The sequence below is a fragment of the Hirundo rustica genome, chromosome 8 (genome assembly GCF_015227805.2).
Source record: "Hirundo rustica isolate bHirRus1 chromosome 8, bHirRus1.pri.v3, whole genome shotgun sequence".
NCBI classification, from domain to species: domain Eukaryota; kingdom Metazoa; phylum Chordata; class Aves; order Passeriformes; family Hirundinidae; genus Hirundo; species Hirundo rustica.
In genome coordinates, this window is record NC_053457.1 from 26,223,258 (window position 1) to 26,246,566 (window position 23,309).

A 23,309-nucleotide genomic window follows, 5' to 3' on the forward strand; every position below is an offset into this window, starting at 1 on the left:
AGCTACAGGGAAAGGGACCCTCCCCTCATACAGCCATACCAACAATTTTCATGTTGCAGGTGGCCCTCTCATCCTTGTCCCCATTGCTTCGGGGCATTCACTAATTTTGCAGAAATGGCACATCTTGCTTTGTCCCAGTCTGTTACTCTTGGTTTGTTCCTTAGGCTGTAAAGCTTGGGCTAAGTGGCCTCCTCGGAGTCGTTTCCCAGGCAGTTCTCGCTGATCACTCGCTTGCCGAAGCTGCCCTAATGCAAACCATGGCCTAAGTAAGGGACCCAACTCTTCCCGATGGGATCTAGGAGCGGGCAGCTCCCGCCCCTCGAGCAGCATAACTCTTGCAGGCAGGTCTGCCTGGGCTCAGGCTTTTCTGGGGGTGAGGGTAGACAGTGAGGGGAGAATAAAGGGAACTGAAACTCCATTCGTAACCCGGTGCGAGAAGCCTGCTCCAGCGCTGCCCTTCCTTCCTTCCTTCCTCCCTTCCCTCCTTCTCCTCCACCCCCCAGCACGCTTCCCTACTTTCCTGACGCGCTGGGGAGGAGGCGGGGGTGATGTCGGGATGAGCCTCAGTCGATGAGTGGAGAATTTTTGCAGCGTTTTTCAGCTTCCTCTGCCTCCGATCCTGACCTACCGCCGCTAGGGAGGGAGGGAGGGGATCCCCGCCAGGAGGCGGTGCGCGGGGCGGGGGATGTCCATGTTTGGGAGGCGGGCGCGTCACTCCCCTTATTTGGGCAGTGTCGTCACGGCCCGGCCTCTCATTCATATAAATGCCCGGCGGCGCCGGCCGGGATTCCCTGCCCGGGCTTGGTGCGGCCCCGCGGTGCCTTCGTCCCTCCCGTCCCGTCCCATCGCCGCCGGCTCCGCGCCAGCACCGGGCGCTCTCCTGCCGCTTTCTGCTCTCCTGCCCCGGCTGCGGCGGGGCGCGACCCTCGGCCGGCATGAAAGTCACGTCCCTCGACTGCCGCCAGCTGCGGAAGCTGCTGCGGAAGGAGCCCTCCCGCTGCCTGGTGCTGGACTGCCGGCCCTACCTGTCCTACTCGGCCTCCTCCCTCCGCGGCTCGCTCAACGTCAACCTCAACTCGGTGGTGATGCGGCGGGCCCGCGGCGGGGCCGTGCCGCTCCACTTCGTGGTGCCCGACGCGGCGGCCCGAGCCCGGCTGCTGCTGGGCGGCGAGGGGGCGGCGGGGGCCGCCCGCCTGGCGGCCGTGGTGGTGCTGGACCAGGACACGGGCCACTGGCAGAAGCTGAAGAAGGACAGCACGGCCCAGATCGTGCTCAACGCCCTGCTCTCCAGCCTGCCGGAGGCCGGGACCAGAGTCTGTTTCCTGAAAGGTGAGAGGGGTCGCGGGGATCCGAGGGACAGGGGCCGGGGGAGAGCGGTGCGATCGAAGCTCCCCCCTCCCCCGGTTGCTGGCGGCTCCGAGGTGCTCCCGTTCCCTCTCGTTCGCCCTGCAGTGAACCTGATTATTGGCGGAGGGCAGGGAGGTAACGCCGGGATTTTGTTTCTTTTCCACCTACTGGAAATAAATCCCGGATAGACTCTGCGGGCTGAGCCGAAATGCCTTTCCGCTCACCCCCGCCACGCGTTTAAGAGGCTGAGGGGAAAGCAGGAAATATCAGTAAAGAACAGCAAAAGTTGAAGATTATCAAAGGGGGGGATGACATTGGCGCTGCGTGGGAAACAAAATCAGCCCTGCGGGTATGAGGAGAGACGAGGCCACCGCTACTCGCTCCCCGCCCGGTGACACCGGGGCTCACTCCCGTGCTGGGCGCCCGAAACTCTGGGACCGAGGGCGGAGAGGTTTCTCCCCGTCGGGCACTTTGACGCTGACAGGGGAAACCTCGAGCCGAAATTCCGGGGCTCGTCGGGGGACAGAAATACCTCCTCCCCTCACGTGTGTTACAGCCCTTCGATTGCGGTTCTTTGTTTTCCTTCCGTGTAACCCGGGCTAATAAAACGATAAATAGCATAGCGAGCATAGCAGCCCGCCCTTTCCCTGTCCTCCCGCCCCTGCCTCGCCCCCCCGCTTCAGGCAGCGCCTTTGTCCTTCTGTCCTTTCCCAGCGCAGCCCCCACCTGCTCCGGCAGCGGGGCCGCTCCCGCCCGAAGCCCCGCACACGCGGCTCCCGCAGCCGCGCCGCGCCGAGGCTGCGCTCTCCAAAACCCCCTTGCCATACCGTCAGGCCATAAAAGGGAGGGGAAAACCAGGCGACGTTTCTTGAATAATGCCTACTCCTGTGTTCTAATGGGCCAGGGTTAATTCGCTTTTAATAAGCCTTCTCTCACTAGTTTTTGTCCTGATGTGCCCAGTTTTTGCCTTCTGTAATGAGCTCCCGCTGGGACAGAGACATCTTCAGCCTGGGTATTGCCTGGAACTGGAGCAGGGGGATGCTGCCCGGCTGTTTGTCACCACCCTGCTTCTGTCCAGCCACTATCAGCCTTTGCTGGATCTGACAGCCACCCCAAAAGCAAAATTCTGCTACTGGAGGGTAGAGATACTGGTGCTGTGTCATTCAAATCCTTAGGGACCACACTAAACTAGAGATGAAGAAATATCTTCAGGGTCACGGTGGGAAGTCTGCGGTAAACTAGGGCCCGAATTAAGCTCTGCTGACTCCCAAACTGCTTGTTTAGCCACAGGATCATCCTTTCCTCCTCGTGTACCAGCCTCACACTTTGAAGTGGTGACTGGCTGTGGGCAGTTTATCCGGGGTGAGGGGTTAGTGTAGGCTCTGCTTTGTACATGTTGTGAGTTGTGAAGTGTGTTACCTTGAAAGCCTGTTGATTTGAGGCTGAAGATATTTCCTCTCAGTGTATGAGAATATTTCCTGCTTTTCCTGCTGCAGTTTCCTTTTGCTTTGCTGGAAGTGCTCGGGGCTGCAGGTTCAGACCCATGACTCAGTGGGCAGCACTTGTGATTCAGTGGGGCAACAGACCCCCAGGAAGCTGCTGTGGCCTGGGGAAAGATCCTTGGCACAGTGGGGGTATAAATCACCCTGGAACACTGGGTTCTGATCAGGAGAAAGGGTCCTTTGGAGGCCTCCACTGCCAGCTTTGCAAATAGTAGGCTGTAAAACCACCAGGAAAAATCCTCTTTGAGGCTTCCCCTTATATTCCTGTTCTCCCTAGGCATGGAGAGCTGGGAGGATGCATTGGCTACTTAAGTGGTAAGGGAGTCTGGCAATAAGATATGAGGAGGTCATCAAGATCCTGAGGATATGGTCTCAGAGAGAGCAGCTGGAACCGAGTCATTGCATGCCAGGCCCAGTTCCCTCCATCACTTTCTGGCTTGCAGGGTCACATCTTTCATCTGTGTAGGTGCAGTTTCACTCTGGGTGAGCTCAGCCTCAGCACGGTGAGAGTGGTTGTGTGTCAGGGAAAAAGAAAGATAAAATAACGGGTCCTCCCTCGGTGCTGATAACGATTCTATTACTTATTGATTAAAACGGAAGTGCAGCTCAGCTCTCCATGATGAGCAACAGAGTATTTGCAGAAATGACCTCAGGGAAGGTAGGTTGAGTGGGGAGGGGGAAGAGAGGAGATTGCTGGAGGATGGGATGAGCAGATGACTCACTGTAAGAATGGCCTGCAAATATCTTGATCCCCAAGGCTTGTAATTAACCATTCACCAGCTGCATGTGTTAGCTGCCCCAGGAGACACAAGACACGCATGTCTGTTCGAACACACGCAGGTTTGGCTCGGGCAGATTTCTGTGCTCATTCAAGAGTAAAACCAACAACAACACAGGGCGTAAATGGGGACCATGGTTATTTCTATAAATTGGACATATTTTTCCTATGTGATGGCAGTGACTGGGGGGCTGGGGGAAGATAAGGTCAGCTATGCAAAACAAGAGGATTCAAAAGTTCACCCCATGAAGGGCAGCTGGAGATCAGGGAACTGTGTAGAACTTCTTGTGTTTGTTGTTTTTTTACACTGTGAGTTGCTAGGGATATCATTTTTTCAACCCAGTTCTTGTGGATATCATTTTATCAAACACCTCCCACCACCACCATGGTGTCCACGGTCACTTGGCTTTGACAACTGTCTCATGCTCTGAGCTCTGGGAGGAGCTGGCAGAATGTGCCTGGGGGTAGAAGGAAAGGTGCAAGGCTGAGTGCCCATTTACTGCAGAGCTCCTCTGCCCTCTGTCATGGAAAACAGACTTTCATCACATTCAGCGGGCTTTGGATCATGCTGACCATTTGCAACACGAGAACCCCATGGCAGGAACGAGTAGGTGACAGTACCACGTCATGAATTTGAGCACTCATCTGCTCAAACACTGCAAACAGATGAGACACTGTTGTTGTGGGGCAGAACTGTCAGAGGTGGCTGTACCAGGCAGCCCTGGCCGTGAGGCTGGTGAGGGTCCTGTGGCTGCTCTGGTCTTCAGCACTCCCCTCATTTCAAAATCCTTCCTTGCACCAGAGCACCCACACCGACACAGCTTATCAAGGTGAAACATTTGCAGGTGAATGAATCACAAGGGGAGGCTTTGCCTTCCAAGCCTTGTTCACTTGAGGGCCACGCTGAAGGATTATTGAATGTAGCTGCTCATGAGCCATTCATTTCTGCCCTGAGAAAGCACAGGTGGCAGACACGTGGCACACCACCGACATTTCCAGGCTGCTTCTGCTACCTGACTTATTCAGGTTCGTTTCTGAGATGATGTGCTTCCATGCAGAATATTCCCAGCCTGGAAACAGGCAACAATTTAGCTGACAACAAACTTTGAGTAACAATGTAATAATAGGATTAATTCCTTTTCATTAGCAGTGCACTGAATGAAGTGAATGCAGTACTTAACCGTGCAGAATAGCTCATGTGGGGCTATTCAGTTGTCAAATGCTGTCACAGGATTTCATTAAGTTTTATAGCTGTTATTTAGAAGATTGGTTTCAGTGGGACCATCTTCATTACTTCACTGTCTCATGCGTTGTGGTGATTAATGAGACAGATGCAAGCATCCCCCCTCTTATGTTTGTGTCCATTTAAAAATGCAAATAAAATATTTTGTGTGTTGTCACAGTATATATATTAATGACAGGTTTAGAAAAGATTACTCCTGAGTACAGAAATCTCTGCCTCAAATGCTGGAATTAGTGCTCATGCATCAAACCTGGGGGGAGGGAGTTTAGTCCCCTCTGTGCAGGAGTTAATGTTTGATAGACTCAACAGAATTACATTTGCTAACAGCTTTAGTCTGGATTCCCTGGGTTTTGGCAAGTTAATAATTGTCAGTGTATCAGAGATTTTTCCTTGGGTGCCCAAAATCTTTTAAGCAAACCCATTTTCCCAGAGGAGCACTGTCCCTCACTGACCCTCCCCTGGAGCTCATGGCTGGGCACTGCTATCCCACTGCATTGCAAGCACTGGAGCTTCGTTTGTCCTTCACTTGAATTAAACCAGTCCTTGGCAGGGCAAATACTCATATCTTCTTCTTTTTCTTGTTTCCCCAGGGGGATATGAAACCTTTAACTCTCAATATCCTGAGTGCTGCGTGAATGGAAAACTCATTTCCCCAGAGAGGACGGAGGCAGAGAGAAACCTTGCCAGCCACTGTGAGAAGCAGAGTGCCAACCACAAACCTGCTTATGACCAGGTGTGTGCCATGGCTGTGGTGGGTGACCCTCCCCTTGAGACTTCTCCCTGCTGCCACCAGGCTCTGTTGGAGGCTGGCAGGGTGTCAGTGGCCCTGCTGCTGCCGTGGGCTGTCAATAAATTGTCACAGCCCAGGCTGACAGCCTGTGTGCTGAATAAGTGTGTGCTGCTGATCAGCATCACCTCTGCCTGGCTTCAAAATTAGGAAACAGAAGGAGGAAAAACACCGTATCGAGCCCCCAAACTGTATTTCTGAACTCTCTTATCACATGCCCAGACAGCATGAGCCATCAGCAGCTCACACCTCCACAGGAGATGGAGAATGGGCAGGGGAGGGGCCGCCAGGAGTGTCGCTCTTCCAGCAGAAAAAGGAGCACATTTTGCCCATGACACCTTTGAGATCCCGGGAGGAATTTGAGGCTGGCGAGGGGCCGGTGCCTCTGAGAAGAGAGACCCACCTCTGCACTGGGGAAGTGGGGTTTCCACAGAGGAAGTCATCGTGCGCCCACCCAGCCCGGGGATTATGTGTGCTCCGAGATGTCACCCTGCGGTCAGGACGCTTCCGCCAGGGCGTGCGTTTCCTGCCGCTCAGGGGAGTCCCCTTGTGATGCCTCTGTGCCCTCCTGGGAGCGCCTCCCACACCGGGCCTGCTCCTGCCACCTTGGCTGCCTGCCAGCTGTCCCTGATGCTCGGGAACCCACCGTGCGGGCAGCTCAGGGGGAGTGGAAAGGCGCTTTCTTGCAGCTGGGGGGTGGCGGCAGCTCCTGTGCATCATGGAAAGTTACCTGCCAGCTCAGAAAGCTGTGTCAGACGGTGGCTTTTCGGTGGCTTTTCTTCCGCCGTTTCGTCATCCAGCCTTTGCTCGTGCTCGGGGAGGAGGAACTGAGATGACGTCTCAGGGTGGGTGACGCAGAAGGGGCTGTGCTCCACAGAGGTGTGGGGTGAAGGCACATGAGGGGCCTGTGCCCGGATTTTTTTGCTTTGTTTCCCCTTTGGAGATGTGACCAGAGGGGCTAAGCCCTGGCTGAGCCAAAGCAGCCTCTTCCTCCATCCTAATCTTCCTCCCTGCTGGATGTGGCTCCCTGCCTTGCCTCTGTGAAAGCACTTTGGGTGCACTGCAAGGGGCAGCGCTTTAGAGAATGCCACAAACATCCTGCACACGATGGCTTGGGTCTGATTTTGTACTTCGCAGATGTGAACAAGAAAACGAAAATATTTTTCCTGCATGGGCTTTGCCATGGGACTGATTCACTGGCCAGCAGCACTGTGGCCCAAAAAAGCCAGAGAGGGAGGGAGCAGGCACCCACATGGGCTCCCTTGTTCACTCTTAGGTCTCAGGACTTCTGAAAAAAGAATTACATGTTTCTGCTTCTTCTCTTCCAGGGTGGTCCAGTGGAAATCTTGCCTTTTCTCTACCTTGGTAGTGCCTATCACGCTTCCAAGTGCGAGTTTCTTGCCAACCTGCACATCACAGCCCTGCTAAATGTCTCCAGGAAAAGCTCAGAGTCCTTCAAAGACCAGTATTGCTACAAGTGGATCCCAGTGGAGGACAGCCACACAGCAGACATCAGCTCTCACTTCCAGGAAGCCATAGACTTCATTGGTAGGTACAAATGAACAAATTTTCAGATCTTTATGTATTTTAAACTAATTTAAAATGTAAAATCAATTAAAAATTAATTTAATTAACTTTAAAATAAAATGCACATCGAAGTCTACTAAATTTTGTGAAGAAAACAACCCCAGTTCCTTGGACTTGCATGCCAGACTCAGTAACAACCAGGTGAAGCAGAATCAGCTTATTGCCTTACTGTGCTGAGATAGCCCAAAGGTGGGGTCTTACAAATCCATTGTCCCCCCTTATCACAGAGCTCTTTCCATCCCTCCTTTTGATCATACTGGTATCTCACCCTTTAATCAAATACCCCAAGGCAAAAAAATGAGGAGGCCTTTAGAGAAGTTTGTGCTGTTCCATTTCAAATCTTCCTGCATTCGGCTGAGTGGGGAGTGAACACGAGCTGTGCCAGGGAACACAGGAGGAGGATTCTCCCTGAGAAGCACAAGATGGTTTAGTGGGGTGGAGAAAAGCCTGAGCCTGAGTGGAGATGATGTTTGAAATTGGTGCTGTTGCTCTCCAGGAATACTCAAGAGAGAAAGAGAATAAAACACAGTTACAGACTCACTGGACTAATTGCTCAGCTGAGTTTGAGTCCTTCAACAGTGGAAGCAGAATTACAAAAACCTGGCCTGAGGGTGCTCTCTGAGTCCTTCCCCTTCCCAGTAAGGGACACCTCACACCTTTCAGGGAAATAATAATTTATGGCACCTTTCTGTCCTATCCTCAACCCTTTCTGATAATGTCGAGCCACTTGAAATTTTCCCAGATTTTAAGGATGACTTTAATTTTCACTTTCTTTTAAAACTGGGCATGTGGTGTAGATGCTGAGGATGACTCAAATCCCTGTCTTCCTTATTTTGTGCAGTAGCTAAATATAACTGGTCGTGGTGACAGTCCCCTGGCAGACAATTGAAGGCAAGCAAATGATAACTTCCTCAGCTCTGTGTGTTTCCCTGAGCACTACACTCACAGTTATCCATAAACTGGAGCTTGAACATGTTGCTCAAGGTAATAGAGCAGAGAAAAGTCTATTTTTTGAACAGCGTTTTTGTGTGGAAAGGGCTTATTTTAAGCACATTCTCTTTAATCTAATAACAATCATTGTGTTGTGTGAGTAACCACAGTGGCTCCTGTTGTGTAAAATGGGTGCTTTGCATAAGCTTTTCATATCCTGACTTAAGTCCAAGCATCCTTTAACCAGGCTGTAATTAGCAACTGCCTACCAGTGGTTGTGTGCTTTGTGGTGAGGCCCCAGGGACTGAGCTCAGCCTCTCCACCGGGGGTACCTCCTGGTACTGCTCTTTGCTGCCAACTGGCCAAGCAGGGAGTTAGGATTTTGAAGAAAAACCCTGTTTTTCTAGCAAAGTTAATGAGAGCCCCTGCAGTTTTTGAGTGAACAGGTAGTGGGAGGGCTGGCCAGGCTGAACTTCACAACATTTTGAGCTGCAGGCAGAGAAATGCAGGTACAGCATTGCCTACCTCACAATGTTCTTCGATGTCAGTTGTCCCAAAAGAGAAGTAGGCACAAGAAAGGAGATGGGAATGGATTTTCCTAAAAAATGCAAAAATAACCAAATCAGGATCCACAGATTCTGAAACCAAGCTCAGGTTTGTCACAAGCTGGATTTTGTCCTCCTTGTCTTTTAACCTCCACGTCACCCTTAGTACCCAACAGAAGAGCAAGCCTCTCCTTTCTGGCGCGCTGGCTGCGTGGCAGCGTCCTCTCCCTCCCCAACAACGACTGATGTCTGCAATGGCTTTTCCCCCCAGATTACGTCAGGCGAACCGGCGGCAAGGTCCTGGTGCACTGCGAGGCGGGCATCTCGCGCTCCCCCACCATCTGCATGGCCTATCTCATGAAGACAAAGAAGCTGCGCCTGGACGAAGCCTTCGATTACATCAAGCAGCGCCGGAGCCTGATCTCACCAAACTTCGGTTTCATGGGCCAGTTGCTACAATACGAGTCAGAGATCTTGTCTTCCACCCCCAGCCCCCCCGTCGCCTCGTGCAAAAGAGAAGCCGCATCTTTCTTTGCGGAGGAACTGACTTTAGGCAAAAACTTTGAGGGCTCATGCTTTGCCTTTCCTACCTCAGTGTTGAGTTCTGTGCCCATCCACTCTCCTGTCCACCAGCTGAAGCTCAGCCCAATGACGGCGTCTTCGTCCTGCTGAACAGCGTGGGGAGCCCGGAGCTGCTGTGGTCCTGATCCAAACTGTGATCCCCAACAAGAACATTTCATGAATGTGCAATAGAGAAACTTCATCCGCTTACTCTGAGATGGAGTGGTTGTCATGGGTCATCTTCCCATATGCTGTGACTGTAAGATGCAAGTGATCTAAGCATGACAGGTTTTCTGAACTTTTATTGTCCTTTAAAAAAAAAAAAAAAAATACAAAGTGCTTTTTTAGGGTTTTAACCATAAAACGTGCACCCACTACTGTATTTCCAGATTCCTGGGGAACAATGAGAAATCCATTTAGTATGTTCTCAGTTCCCATCTGCTTCCAATCTTATTTTTGAAAAGACCCTTATTTAAAGTTTTCAAGCAATAAACAGCAGCAGCAGGGAAGCAAGCAAAATGAAAAGCGCTACCTTTGCAACCACAGAGGTGGTGGGAGTGAATATTTGTTCAAATCTTTCTCCTGCTTTCCTCCTCCCCTCTCCTGTGTCATGTTTCAGGTAGCAAAGGGCCGGAGTGGGGAGAGGGAGTGCCTTTCCCAGGACACTTGCACAACCAGGCGAAAATCCCCCCTTGTGCTCCAGCCTCTGAAGTGTCGGGTATTGTCCACAGTGTAACTGGATACCAACCCCGACCGGTGGGTCCATTCAGGTGTGGCATTTCCTGTACTCCTGTATTTGCCTTTGTACTGGATATGCTTTTAAGTAAAGCAGGGACTTAACGTCTATCAGCTACCCTGCTGAGCTATTATCCTCCCATCTGTTATTTAAGAGCAGCCCTAGAATACTTGAATGTCTCCACAATTCTCATCACATCCACTTCCCATCAGATAACACTGTAAAACACTGTAACTGCTGGACTTCACACCAAAAAAACCTGACAAGCTTTCAGCTCCAAGACAACTTTTTCTCCATCCCTTCCCAAGTGTTCCCATTGTGTATCGTGCGTGATCGAGCGGTCTTTTTCAGTGTTATGTGACTTGCTTAGAATGTGTGGTCACCTCTAGTCAGCCTTTGTCCAGAAAAAAAATTATTTCTGTCTTGCTCACATTGGCTTCTGTGTCCACAGGGAGTTCAGAGTGAGTGTCTCTGTCTGTTGACCTTTTTATTATTTTTTAATATGTGATAAGTATGGGAAATGGCAATAATTTCCAGGAGATCTCGTGAATGTGAAAGAAAACCTGCAATGGTTTTCATGGTGTGTAAAAAAATAATAAAGGAAAAAAAAATGCCAGGAAAATAAATCTGTTTGTTTTACTTGGAGTGATTTGTGAGAGTGCTTTGGGAGAGCTCGGTGGCAGGAGAGGTCACCTGAGAAAAACACCGTGGTGTAAAAGTGAAGTAAGAAGGCAGAAGAGATGGGAAAGTATCACGGTGCTGTGTGCTGAAAAGCCACCAAGGTGCATCACTACAGAGGTGAGAGGGTGAGGGGGAGGATTGTTTTAAACAGAATGACATGAGTCATGGCAGCGTCACTTCCCAGCAGCCCTGCAGGCACTTCTGTTTTGATTCATGCATGTTTTATATAAGATTTACCATCTCGCTGAAGATGAAAATCTGAACTAGGCACGGCCCCCACTTCCTTCCAACCCATGACAAGGGGTGCTACGTGCCCTGGTCTTCTGAGCAAAGCTTGTGTGTGACACACAGCACCTCTGGGTGCCAGGAACCGGGGCATGTGGATAACACTCATCTTTTCACTTTTTTAAATTAAAAAAAAAAAAAAAAAAATAGAAGTACCACCATGTCTGATGCATTTCATGCCCCTTTTCATCTTGAATTTTCTAGGGTTTTTCTGGCTCATCACTGCAGCACATTTATGATCTGCAATTCCAAACTATCGAGTTGAAAAAAAATTATGGCAAGTATCTGGGTTATGCAGCATCTCTTTGTAACTTCTTACCCCCAGGGAAGCAAATGTGACAGATGAGAAGGTCTTATTGGAGATGTGGATTTCTTGGATTTCTTTTCCAATGTCAGAGGGATGCGTCAGGAGCCCTGCCTGGGCACTGGGAAAGCTGAGCATGGGAACCAGCAGTCAGGGAGGTAAGGCAGATGATCGAGTAAGAGCAGATCAATTAATTTTCTGAAAGACCTGACTGGCCCCCCTTGGAGAACTCTGGAAAGAGCTTTCTGCCTCTCAGCCTCACCAGCACCCAAGCAGAAAGGCTGTTGAGCTTATTGAGAGTGTCCATGTCCAGAGTACTGAGACCTAACCTGGACAGAAACAGAGCATATATTTCCCATTAAAACCGCATTGAACCCTTCTGGGTGGACAACCAGCTTTGTTTCTTAAGGATGGGAAAGCTGAAACCCTATGCAGAGTCAATGATGGAATATTTGCAGGGCACAAGGCAGTGGGCTGAAGGGGTTAACAGAGGGACTGCTGACCTCGACAGATTTGACCAAGACAGCTGGAAGAGATCACAGGCCAGGTGGAGGAGCCAGGTAATTGGCAGAGAGGGAAGGGAGCTGCTTTGTGTTTGGAAGGGAGCTCTTGTCCTGGGCTTCAAGCACAGTGTGTTGGTGGATAGTGTTAGCAGGGGGAGATGCTGGGCTGGGATTCAGCAAGGATAGAAAGCCACAGCCCTGTGGAAGCCTGAAGAGGAGTTGTTGTCATGCCTGGACACAGGAGAGCGATGTTTATGCTCCTGCTCAGGGCAGGGGTCCCCTCTTCTTGGCTGGTCTTAATCCACCTTTGCTGCTGGCAAAAGGAAGTCTCAGCATCCGAGTCAGAGTGGGATGCAAATGCTGCCTTCCATGGGTTGTGTTCCCATGTTCGTGCTGGTGCCTGCTCTGCTAGTTCAGCACTAGTGTGAGACCTCTGCCCCCAGCTCAGTCCCTTGGCTAATTTGGCAGGCCCCACCTCTCTGAGGGGACATCACAGCCATCTGACTGTAGGGCTCTGGGCTGAGAGTATGTGCCCTCCTCCCTCCCTGGCCATGCTGCTCCCACGGGAAAGAAGCAGCTGAGGATCTGAGCACTAATGTATGAAGGTAAGTGTGTCAGATTGGGATAGCACCTACTTGGGAACAGGCAATGTGTTTGAATTCACATGTGCAGGGCAGGGCCCCTGGTTCTCTGCCTCCAGACAGCAACACTCAATAGATACCTTCATCCTTAGGGAAAGGAACAGGTCCACCTGTGCTTTGTGGTTTGTGCACTGAGGAAGTTCACCAGATTTGGTAGGATGCAAGATTTAGGAGGTTTTTATAGCCCAGATGAGCTTGGGTTCAAGTGGGTCATTGCTAAGTGTGGCTGGTGTTGGAGACAGGAACACGACAGAACACGCCAAGGTTTGTGCACAACAGACAACTTTTATTGAGTGCTCTTTTCCTTACGTAGATCTGAAGGTCTGTGTGGTCAATCCCCACTGCCCAAACCAGCTGCCACCCGGCCAATGGCCGCTCGTGTCCCCAGCGGACGGAGCCTGCTCTCCAACAGCCCACACTGCTCGAGTTACACCATCAAGGTACTTACCTATTTAGTTATATTTTCAGTTATAAAACTGGGATTATTTATAATTGTGAGGCCTTCAGGCCAGCTGTTAGCCCACCACAGCTAAGGGTGGAAGTTCAGATCAGGCAGGTGTGTGGGGACTGTCAGAGCTGAAGAGTGGAAGGCTGAACTACCTGGTTCAATGTGCCTGTGTCCATAGCCTGTGAAGCTAAGCTTCACAGAGGAATAGAGGCCTCAAAAACAAGATTTGGATGGAAATTAGAGACCCTTGTAGCTATAACAGCAATGGGAAGCTGTTCTCAGGATGCTATTAGACTTCAGAAGAGGCAAATGAGGGAAAGATGGCAGGACTGGTATACTCTGAGACAAAGCTTTAATTAGAGCTTATCCCTTATGATACCAGAACCCACAGAAGATGAGAGGAAATGTCAGAGAAAAGAGGACTTTGCAAGTTGCCTATGGAAGTGCAAGAGCTGTGCTGGCATGTGACATCTCTCCATTCACACTTCTGATGGTGCACCCTTGTGTCCTGGACAGCTTGGTGCCTTTCGAGACATGTTTCAGATCCTGGGGGACTGAACAGGGCTCGTGCCATGTAGCTTTTGGTCCCTTGCTTTTAGGCTTGCAAGGAGCAGTTATGTTGCAAGTATGAGAGCAGTTGCTCAGCCTCTGGCTCTGCTTTGCACATGCTGCCTCTCCTTTCTGTCTCCAAGAGAAACAGGCATTCGAGAAACTGCCACAAAAAATACATCTCTTTACATCATTGCAAATCAGATTGGGGAGGAATCTAGGGTGGAGTTGGATGAGTGGGTGTTGTCCTTAAGTGTCCCCAAGGGTCTTTTTAGTCCATGCATTTGCCGGTGTGATTTGCAGTCTATTCTCGTTAAAAGCACAGGCTTTCTCCAGCTTCTTCTTCTTCCTGCCTAAAGAGCTTTCCAATAGGTAGAAATTACATCCTTACCAGTAAAACCCAGGTAAAATTGACCTGCTCCATGGGGAGTTGGTGCAAAGGTGCCCATCCCCTGAGCAGTCCCTGTGCACCACAACGTGGGCAGCTCTTCTTAGCTTCTTACCTTCTGATGGGAGCTTCTTTTTTTAGGAGGCAAAGCATAAATGAAGAAGGTATTCTGCAGGCATTGTCATTTGTGTGCTAAAAACAACACTTGCCTTGCAGGGAAGTCAAAGGTCCAAATGTGCCTGTAACACGGAAAAAAAAATGTGTGAGGCCCCAGGTATGGTGAATTTGACCCTCCATCTCCACTTTTCACAGCTTCATGTTAATTGGAGAGTAGACACACTGCCAGCTCACTCTCTGGGGAGAAGAAGGCAGGAACCAATTTGCAGAGCCACATAAATATGGAAGTAGGATTTTTCTTTTACGTGGGAGGTGTTACCAGTACCACACATTATGGTTTCTTGGCTTTATCACACTGTAGGCTTTTACTGAGACATGAGTAAGTTTGCTAAATAAGGAATATGAAAATAGCTTGTGAAATAGGTTGAGTCATCAGAGAAAATCAAATGGAGTTCTGACACCAGGGCCTCAGTTGTAAAGTCCTACTTTATTTTACCATTGCATTAGAAATTTCAGGGTCATTTCAACCTTTTTATTTCAGCTTCAAAATTCAAGGTATTCTGACATCTAAGTAAAGCTTACCAAATCAGTTCAGGTTTTCCATCAGCAGTGGTGATACACTCCTATGTGTCCTGCTTATGAACGCTTGCAGGCAATGTAAAGGTTACCAAGAGAAATGGCTTCTGCAGCAATGGCTGAAATGCTCAGCACTTCTTCCAGCCTTGTCTAACTATTGAAGAGTGTGGCCCCTGGATATCCCTTTCATGCACTAGCCTACCCCATGGAAGTCACTGGCTGTTTTTTGTAGCTTCTGGGAATCCTAGAAGGACACCAAACAAACCCATAAATGCAGTAACTCAAGATCAGGAGTCAACACTGTAGATAGAAAGGGGGAAAGAATCTTAAAGGGCCTCAGGGACAGCATTGCCTGAGAACTCCCATATTTCTGTCAGGGATTGTTCTCATATCCCAAAATATGACTTGTTCTGGGGAGATTGTGGGCAGAAAGAATCTCTAGGACACAAGCTTGCATGAGATCCAATGGATCCACAAGACATGCCATGCATGAGGAGAAGTGGGAAAGACCTTTAGTATAAATCCTGCCCCAGCCTCAGCCCATGCTCGCTGCAGTCATGACTAGGACTTCAGAACAGGCACCACATAAAGGTTTCTGATCTTCTGGGACTGTTAGAGGCTCAGAAATGAAAGGCAAACTGATAAAAGCCTCAATTCAAACTTCAAACCCCCTTGACATAACCATATTTCCAGATTTGGTTTTCTGAGCTAATCATGTTAACAAAGTTAAACATTTGAGTAAGTGTTAATTGGACCAGGTTTTTGTTTCCCAAGGGAAATGACAATGTAGTTTCTATGGGCACTCTTTTTTTCTGGGGGGGGGAGGGTGTGGGGGGGTGTTGTCTGTGTGTGAATAGTGATTTATTTCTGTCACAGTGGTACTCCATTTCTGAGATTCCTTTGTAAAGCAGACAGTGTGTGAGTCATCTCTCGTTATTAAATTGCCCATACATTGTGAGCTGCCTCCAGGGCCTGAACCAAAGCCTATTGCCTCGGTGGGGAGAAGGGCCCCCGAACACAATGGCACAATGGGATTCGGATCAGGCCCTGGATGAATCTTTCCATTAAATCTTTATTTTAAGGAACCATTTGTTCTAATTGGAGCTAAGACTTGCTTTTGCATTGAAATGACATTTGAGGTCTATAGGACTCGACTGGAACAAGGGGTATATCCTCTCTGCTCTAATGCCTCCAATCACGTAAAGTCAAGTTAACTGGAAAATCAATTGACACGAATTCCAGCACGACCATTCACTTCCATCCGGCTGGGCCCCGAGCGGCTGGCCAGGGTGCAGCAGATTCCCAACAGGGACGGAGCAGAGCTGTGCTCATCTCCTAGATATGCTTTCAGCCTGAGGTCTCCCCAGCAATGCCCACATTGCCCTGAGTAATTACTGCGGCTAACAGAGAGCCTGGGGGTCAGGCAGTCTGGGATCTATTTGTGGGCTCTGCCTGTGGATTTCCAGGGCAAGTGATGCGGCTGCTCCTGCTGGCACAGCCACATTTGTCAAAAGCATAAAGGAAGTGAGTGAGACCTGGACTGACCTAGCTGACCAGATGGGTCCCTTGAGTATATAGAAAAGGACTACAGCAGCAAAACAGTGTTTTCCACAGGACAGCTCACTTCTGCGGAGGATATTTCATTTCTGTTGCTGAAACAGAGCTTTGCTGATGTGGCTTTGCTCATGCGAGAAGCATTTTGGTCCTAGAGTGAACCTGAATGTCTCTCTAAATGTTTCTCACAGGCTTATCTGTATGTCTCTGCATCCTGTCTTGCATCAGGGATAATGATATCAATCTCATTCTGAGAAAGGCATAAAGCTTTTTTCATATGTTCTCAATGCACATTAGACCCATGACAAAGACTAGCCTAAGCACAAAATCTTGTTACCGTGATGTATTTATTGTACTGTGCTTGTGAGTCCATATGTTCCTTATTAGAAGAGAGAGTTTGTTGTGGGGTTTTGCTTTTTTTTTTTTTTTTTTTTTTTTTTTTTTTTTTTTTTTTTTTTTTTGTGGGTGTTTTTTTTTTTTTTGTTCTTTTCCCCCAGGATATAATGTATTATTTAGTTAAAAACAAAACCAATGGTGGAGCACTTTCAGACAGCCACCACAGCCACTCTGCCAGGCGATGGGAGCCCTGGGTGGGTGGCAGGAAATCTGTGTGCTACTGAGTGCTAAAGCATCGACATGGTTCAGTTTACTAAATCCAGCTGTGAAGAGCAGCTGGTTTTCTGGCAGTCAGCATGACAGACACAGGCGGATATGCTCGAGAGAATTGATCAGGGACCACCAGTGGAGAGAAGGGGAGGGATAGCTGTTCCCTGCGCTGCTAAGTGTTAAAGTGGCTCCTGGCAGTTCTGATTACTAAACCCAGCCGAGCGGAGTTTTTCTCGACTTGTCTGTGAGATCTGATGGTTATATGCTCCAGCCATGGAGAAGGGGGAAACTTCTACATGGCCAGCTACTGCCGTGCTCAGTGCTGCGGCTTGTGCGATCCCGGGGGAAGGTTGTGGGGACGCACGGGAAATGCCTGCAGACAGCAGGGGAGGCTGCCGAGAGGCTTCAGTGTTCCCATCTTGGTTCTCTTCTCATTTCCTTCTCCATCCTCCCTCTGTACAAGAGGCAGCCGGCACAGCAGGCCAGGGCTAGGAGAGATCGCATAGAATAAACAGCAAGACACTTCCTTGGAGGGCTGGAAAAGATAACAAAGATATCTGTTATCGGCACCGAAGGGTGAAAATTGCACCGGTGAAACCTGCCCGCTGGGGTGTGAGAGGACAATGTCCTGCTGTCCCCGGGCTCTGCCTGGGAAGAGCCTGAGAAATGCTGAGCGCTAAAGGGGAGTGAGGCCCAAGATAGTCCCTGGGGCAGTGGTTTTAGTTTCCATGACAAAACTGGAAGTTATCTTTGCTTTCCTTTGATCTTCAAAGCACAGGGGGGAATTTCTCACTCAGGGGAGGCCACCCTGTGTCAGGTGAAGTCGCTCCAGCATGTTAAAGTCAGTCAGATGCCATAAGGTCAGCAACTCACCTGCCTTAGTGTGAAAATGCCTTGCAGAAAGGAGGCTGCCTTTTCTAGGTTCTCTGCTTAAATCACATTTGTTTGTGGATCCTGAGTCTGTAAAGAGATGGCTTAAAGAGAGAGTACAGTCCAGAGAGTGTGATTCTGATGAGTTTAGATATGTATTACTTTGTTGAATGGATGTGGTCAGCCTAAATAACTATTTTAGTTCTAATCTAATTAAAAATTTACTGCAGCCACCTCTTTCCAGGGTGCTAATTAGGAGCAGAGACAAGGGAAAAGAGTTTTTTCAGAATTTCAGGATGCTCTGTGGAAGTCAGATATCCAGTCTCGTGTTTCTGTCAAATGTAATTTTGTTTGTACTGGCCACAAAGACTGAAAAATCTGCCCCAAAATGAGGCAGTCTGGGTCACAGATCTACACAGGCTCTCTCTGCCTCTGCCCCACTGTCTGGCTCATACATGTGCAAAGTGCAGAGACATTCGGAGATTTCTCGGCATCCATCCCCCAATTTCTCCAAGGAGTCTCCAAGGCCCTCAGTCAGTCTGTGTCCTGCCACTCCTGGGAACAGGTTGCAAAATATCCCTTTGGTAAATTATGTCATCAAACCAGCAACACCTCCAGGGCCAAGGCACTGCTGCTTCCCCTTGGCTCCTCATCTCCTCTTGTGTAAGAACAAGAATCAGTCTTCCTGCAGACACACCTTCAGAGCAAGCAGCCAGTCCTGCAGATAAGGGACAGGTATTTATGTCTGTGTGGCTCCCCTGCTGTTGGGATTGCATTTACTGCTTGCTTGAACATTAGGAGATTTTTATGGAAGTAAAATTAACTGCTTTTAATTCACCTCCCAGTTTCCTAGTCTTGCACTGTTGTCTGAGCTGGTGATCTTTCACCTGGAGCTTGGGATTAAACAGATCTTTGGATTTCTACCTTTGTTTATGATTTATTTTCATGAGAACCAGTTGATCCTGATCTCCGTGGGCTGTCCCTGAGCCCCCCTGATGGATGGGCAGGTGCTGGCCTCAGGAATGTCATGCAGCCCCCTGAAAGAAGCCACCCGGTTGCCCTGATGCCTGTGAGGTGGTGCTGACCCAGGCTCTCCTCGGGGCAAGCCCTATTGAAGCCAAGGGATGCTGTGGGCTGCCACCCTCACTGCTAGGGCAGCTACTGGGTGCAACAGATCTGTGGGATCCAGCGTCCCGGACATGCTTCTGCTTCGTGTTTGATCCATCCAAAACCAGGTCTGGAGTTGCATCGATGTGTGCCCTCCAGCACAGCTGACCCCGTAAACAGCTCAATGCAAGTTTAAAATAGAAAAGAAGAATGGGGGGGAAAAAAAAAACCAAAAAGCACCCCACCCAAATGAAACAAAGCTTTTTGTTGCATGGCAGCAAAGCAAAGCAGGGCTGGTTTCGCCCCTCGGGCAGGATGTGACCCCGGTCACCCCTCGCCATCTGCCGGCAGCGCTCCCGGCACGGCCCCGGGCGCGGCGCTCGCTCCGCCTGTGCACAACGCTTTCGTTTACGAAATTGGTGAAGAGAGGGAAATTCATTCAGCCACAACCACATTTTATTCACAGAGAGGCTCGTCTGAAGGATGATGAGCAAAATAACTGTTTTCTTCAGTAAACCTGCGGCAGATTTATTTGTAATAACCTACGCTCTTCTCAAAAAGGAGCCTTTCTCCGTTGTTCGTTTTATGCTGATGTTTTACCCCACCACTCTCCTTGACAAACATGTTAGCTTTCTTAAAATGTTGTTGGATTTAAGGTTTTATGGGTGAATACTTAACAGTCAACAAAACTTATTTATCTTTAGCCATTCAAAGGATCATAGTGATCGAGAGAAACTTTTTTTATTATTATTTTTAAAAAGAGGCTGTCTGACTGTTTTGAGTTTCTTTAAGTGACTAGAAACTGAGTCAGAAAAGGAGAAGCAAAAACCCCCCGTCTGGTGCTTTTCATGCGTATTTTTCATATAGATGCCTCCTAGCCAATTCCCCCACACACAGCACCTCGTGTGTTAGGGGCAGGGAGCAGGAGACAACAAAGAGCAAGAAAAGGGTCTGCAGTTGGTGGAAACAGGCACCCACCAAGGAACAGAGATGTCGCTGGCCAGTGCTGTGCAGCTGGCATCTGAACCCGTATTTACATCCACCCCTTATCAAACTGAGATTGTTTTAAGGCTTTTGCAGGCTTAGGGCTCTCTCTCCTAAGTTTTGTGGCAGGCAGTTGCTCACTGTCAAAATCACAGACATTTCTGCAGGTTCAGACTGTGCATTGCAAGGCATGGGTCACCACAGGGTTTGAGAGCAACAAAGCTCAGTAATTCGTTAAAAACAAAAAGAAATTGTTGGAAAGGAAGCCCATGTTTGGTTTGCTTGCATTTTTTTTTCACCATGAGTGCTCCTTGTCCCTCAAAAGCTTGGTGGGTTTCCTACATTGAGATGGATGCGTGTGCCGGGGTCAGTCAAAAAAGCACTGGTTTCTCTCACTTTGCCTGCTGCAATCTCCAATGAGTTCAAAGGTGAGAGAAAGATACATTATGGCCCTGCTGCCTTGGGATTCAGGCTTGGGTGGTCTAGGACGAGAGGTGTTCTTGGCTGTCCCACTGTTACCCTGCTTGACCTTGGGCAAGATACTTTCTCAGTGTCTTTGTTTCCCAGCCTGGAAGTGAAACATCAGAATATCTGTTCGTGAGTTTAAAATGTTATTGGGCGCTGGTTCCTGCAGGGTTTTATCAAATTGTCAACCAAAATCCAAGTTCCCCACTCTGCTCCTGAGATTCTGTTGCAACACCAGCCCTAAGGAGAACTGTCTCCAGAAGGTATGCCTCCCCTAAGGATTTCAAGAGATGAAGCACAAGGGATTGATGTTGCAGTGAACCTACTGATTTCTACAGGCATTTTAAATAGGCACTAAATACCTCAGTGATTGCAGCTATTCATGAATGAAAGCAGCCCATACACGTGTTGGTTCACAACTGAAAGTGGTAATAGAAGAGGTGAAATAACACTTAAAGTGCTTTGTCCCTCCCCACAATAGGTTTAACATTTTTTTTTTCTGAGAGAAATTCTACTATTTGAGAAGAGAGGGAAAAAAAATTACAGAACTGAAATCCCATCTATATGTTCCCATTAAGTTTCATGAAAGAAAAGTTTGACGTATTTTTTATGCTGATGAAGCCTAGATGAATTTAAACAGTGTTCCCACTTCCTCCTTTCTGGTGCTAATGTCTAATTCTAGCATATTTATACAAAAATACTGCTTATAAAGCAGGGCCGTGGAAAAAATCTCTGCAGCACCGACTGAAGCAAGGTAGATTCCTCACGTCGCAAGTAATATGTTTGCAGGTTCTGAATACAGAGCGCTGTTTTATGAGCTGCCAGCTTTCTGCACTCCTACAGCCACAGCAGCTTGAGAGAATGAAAATTACATGCATCGCACTTGGGTTGGAAGCATATTTTCAGCAAGTACTACAAAAACTAAAAGAATAACAGAAAATATAATATCTACACCACCACTCCACTGCCTCAAGTACCTTCTCTAAAAGCTATGTGGCAAAACCTGTGTGCAGGGGCCTTATTTGAGTATTTGAAACACTCTTTGCAACAGACAATCATTTGCCACTTAATCCTTAATGAATACAGTTGCTATTTTTGCAAGCACGTCATGCTGGTGAGAGTGTTTGATAATGGAATATCAGTGGGACGTGATTTTATTCCTATGAATAAATATACTGTGTTGTCTGTGCACATTTGTATGCACACGAGCCCTCTCCAAACTGCCGGAGTGTGCTGTATATCCAAAGTGCTCAAGAGACGATGAACACCTGGGGATAAAAGAGATCCCAAGTCCTTGTTTGTGCTTGTTCATAATAGAGTGATGCACTCCTTGGTGCACCTCAACAACAGGAAGCTGTCTGGAACACCAGATGTGGGCTGTTTGGCTTGACATAGGGTTTTCAAGAAGACTTGGTGCATTCAGGCACAACAATGTCATGGCAGCAGTCAAGAAAAAAAGGCAAATTTTCCTCAGCTGCTTTCTCTGAACCCTTTCTTTCAGGCAGGAAGATTAATTCCTTGCTCTGGGAGTCTCTGATCAAGTGAAAATAAGATTCTGAACTGCAAAGAAAATCTCTAAAACGTAACTCAAGGCATCCTGTACCTCTAAAAACAGAAGACAGAGATGAATAAACTTCTGAACCTGCCAATTTTTGAACATTTCTATGCCTGTTAATGTCCTGAGAAACAGGAGTGGTCCATCCACATCCACCTGTGTCTTTAGCAGGAGAAGATTGTCAGTGAGGAGATATCCTGGCTGTTTGTTGGGACAAAACCCTTGCTGCCATCTCTCAGCAGAGGTTGGACTGCACTGCCTGCTGTGGACTGCCAACAGTCTCCAAGACATATGCAAAACTTGTTTCTGTGTTCTCCTATCTGAGTGTTTTCAGGTGGTTTTGAAAATTCCAGGTTTATTTAGAACGTGTAAATCTGTGTAATCTAGGCTGTGTAAATGGATACAATTTATTTACATTATAATGTTAACACAGAAATGGATGTAAATAATTCTTTTATCCAGGTACAAGATTGTTCAATTGTGTTGTAAGGAAAAGTGAGGAGTCTGACTTTTATTTATTTTCTTAAACTCTCTTCTCCCCCTTGCCAGGAGTCTCCTTGGATGGGCCAGGCATCTGGGACTTGAACTACCAGCATCTCTAACTCACTTTACCCCAGAAAAAGCGAAGAAGAGTAAATTTAGTATCACAAACTAATCCCAGAAAGATACTGTGAGACTTATTTGAGGATTTAAAATTCCCTGAAATCTTAAGATGAAAGGGGTTTTGAAAATGCAAATACAGAAAATATTTTTCCCCAGAGTCCCATTGAACTAAGCAATTTAAAAGCCAAATAAGATTGGCGGGAAATTTTCATTTTGAAATTTGTGGAGCAACAATTAAGCACTTTCGTTTTTTAAGCTCTATGGTTTCTGAAGAAACAATGGACCATTTCTTTATAGGTGCTGGTAAAATCTGTTACAATATCCTCTTGAAGGGCCGTTAGTAAAACCATTTAATTACATGGCACTTAAGAATATCTGGGACTGGAGAAATTTTCCCATTAGGGGAGAGAAGTAATTCATCCATCTATTATTCTAGAAGAGGTAGAAACTAGACCTTTCTGTTTAAGTCTAGTTTTTAATAGTGTTAAGAGGCTCAGTGGAGGAATACTATTGCATGTCTAGGAGTGCTGGCTACGGCTGCAGTTTTGAAGGAGCACCATCAAATTGAAAATTGTGTTTTCTCAGAGATGTCGCACCCCGACTGTTGTCTCAACACCACCTGAGATCACCGTAAGTGGAAGAGGTTAGGTGAAAATTAATATTTCTCTCCCACCATTTTGCTTATTTTTGCGTGTTTGACAGCTCCTCCGGGGAGCTGGAGAGTGGCTCTTTGAGGCGAAGGAGTGGGCACGGACTGCAGCCAAGCTGCTTTCCTGAGGATGCCTCTCACCATCGCTGTTGGCCCAGCTCACCCTGGGCACTGATTTGGCTTCGCCCAGAATTTTTCCCTGTGGATGTGGAGCCTGGCTCCCAACCCTACACAGCCAGGAGGAAGTGGCTGAGGGAGCGGGTGTGCTGAGGCAAAGGGTGCGTCAGCGAAGGCCCTAAGGCTCCTGATGCCTATTTTTTATTATAATTTTTATTTTTAAAAGTTATTTTTAGATCCTCGAACGGAAGCCCGGACTTCAGACCGAGCCTTTATTTGACCTCCGGCGCA

The 23,309-nt window shown here is 48.3% G+C and overlaps 1 protein-coding gene and 1 long non-coding RNA gene across 2 annotated transcripts; both read left to right on the plus strand.

Moving 5' to 3' along the window:
- Positions 1-823: 823 nt before the first annotated feature.
- Positions 824-10,626, plus strand: DUSP5 (dual specificity phosphatase 5). Its single transcript, XM_040071937.1, has 4 exons — positions 824-1,329; positions 5,461-5,603; positions 6,986-7,205; positions 8,991-10,626. The coding sequence occupies exons 1-4, from the start codon at positions 936-938 to the stop codon at positions 9,389-9,391; spliced, it is 1,158 nt and encodes a 385-aa protein (XP_039927871.1). The 5' UTR covers positions 824-935; the 3' UTR covers positions 9,392-10,626.
- Positions 10,627-11,945: 1,319 nt separating this feature from the next.
- Positions 11,946-15,007, plus strand: LOC120755921 (uncharacterized). Its single transcript, XR_005701935.2, has 3 exons — positions 11,946-12,394; positions 12,744-12,870; positions 13,261-15,007. It is a non-coding gene; the product is annotated as an uncharacterized LOC120755921 (long non-coding RNA).
- The last annotated feature ends 8,302 nt before the right edge of the window (positions 15,008-23,309 follow it).

What these genes read in the sequence shown, in the direction of transcription:
- DUSP5 (XM_040071937.1), top strand. Translation starts at nt 936, where the DNA reads ATGAAAGTCACGTCCCTCGACTGCCGCCAGCTGCGGAAGCTGCTGCGG. An exon ending in CAGAGTCTGTTTCCTGAAAG is followed by an intron (nt 1,330 to 5,460) that starts GTGAGAGGGGTC and finishes TTGTTTCCCCAG; the next exon opens with GGGGATATGAAACCTTTAAC. An exon ending in ACAAACCTGCTTATGACCAG is followed by an intron (nt 5,604 to 6,985) that starts GTGTGTGCCATG and finishes CTTCTCTTCCAG; the next exon opens with GGTGGTCCAGTGGAAATCTT.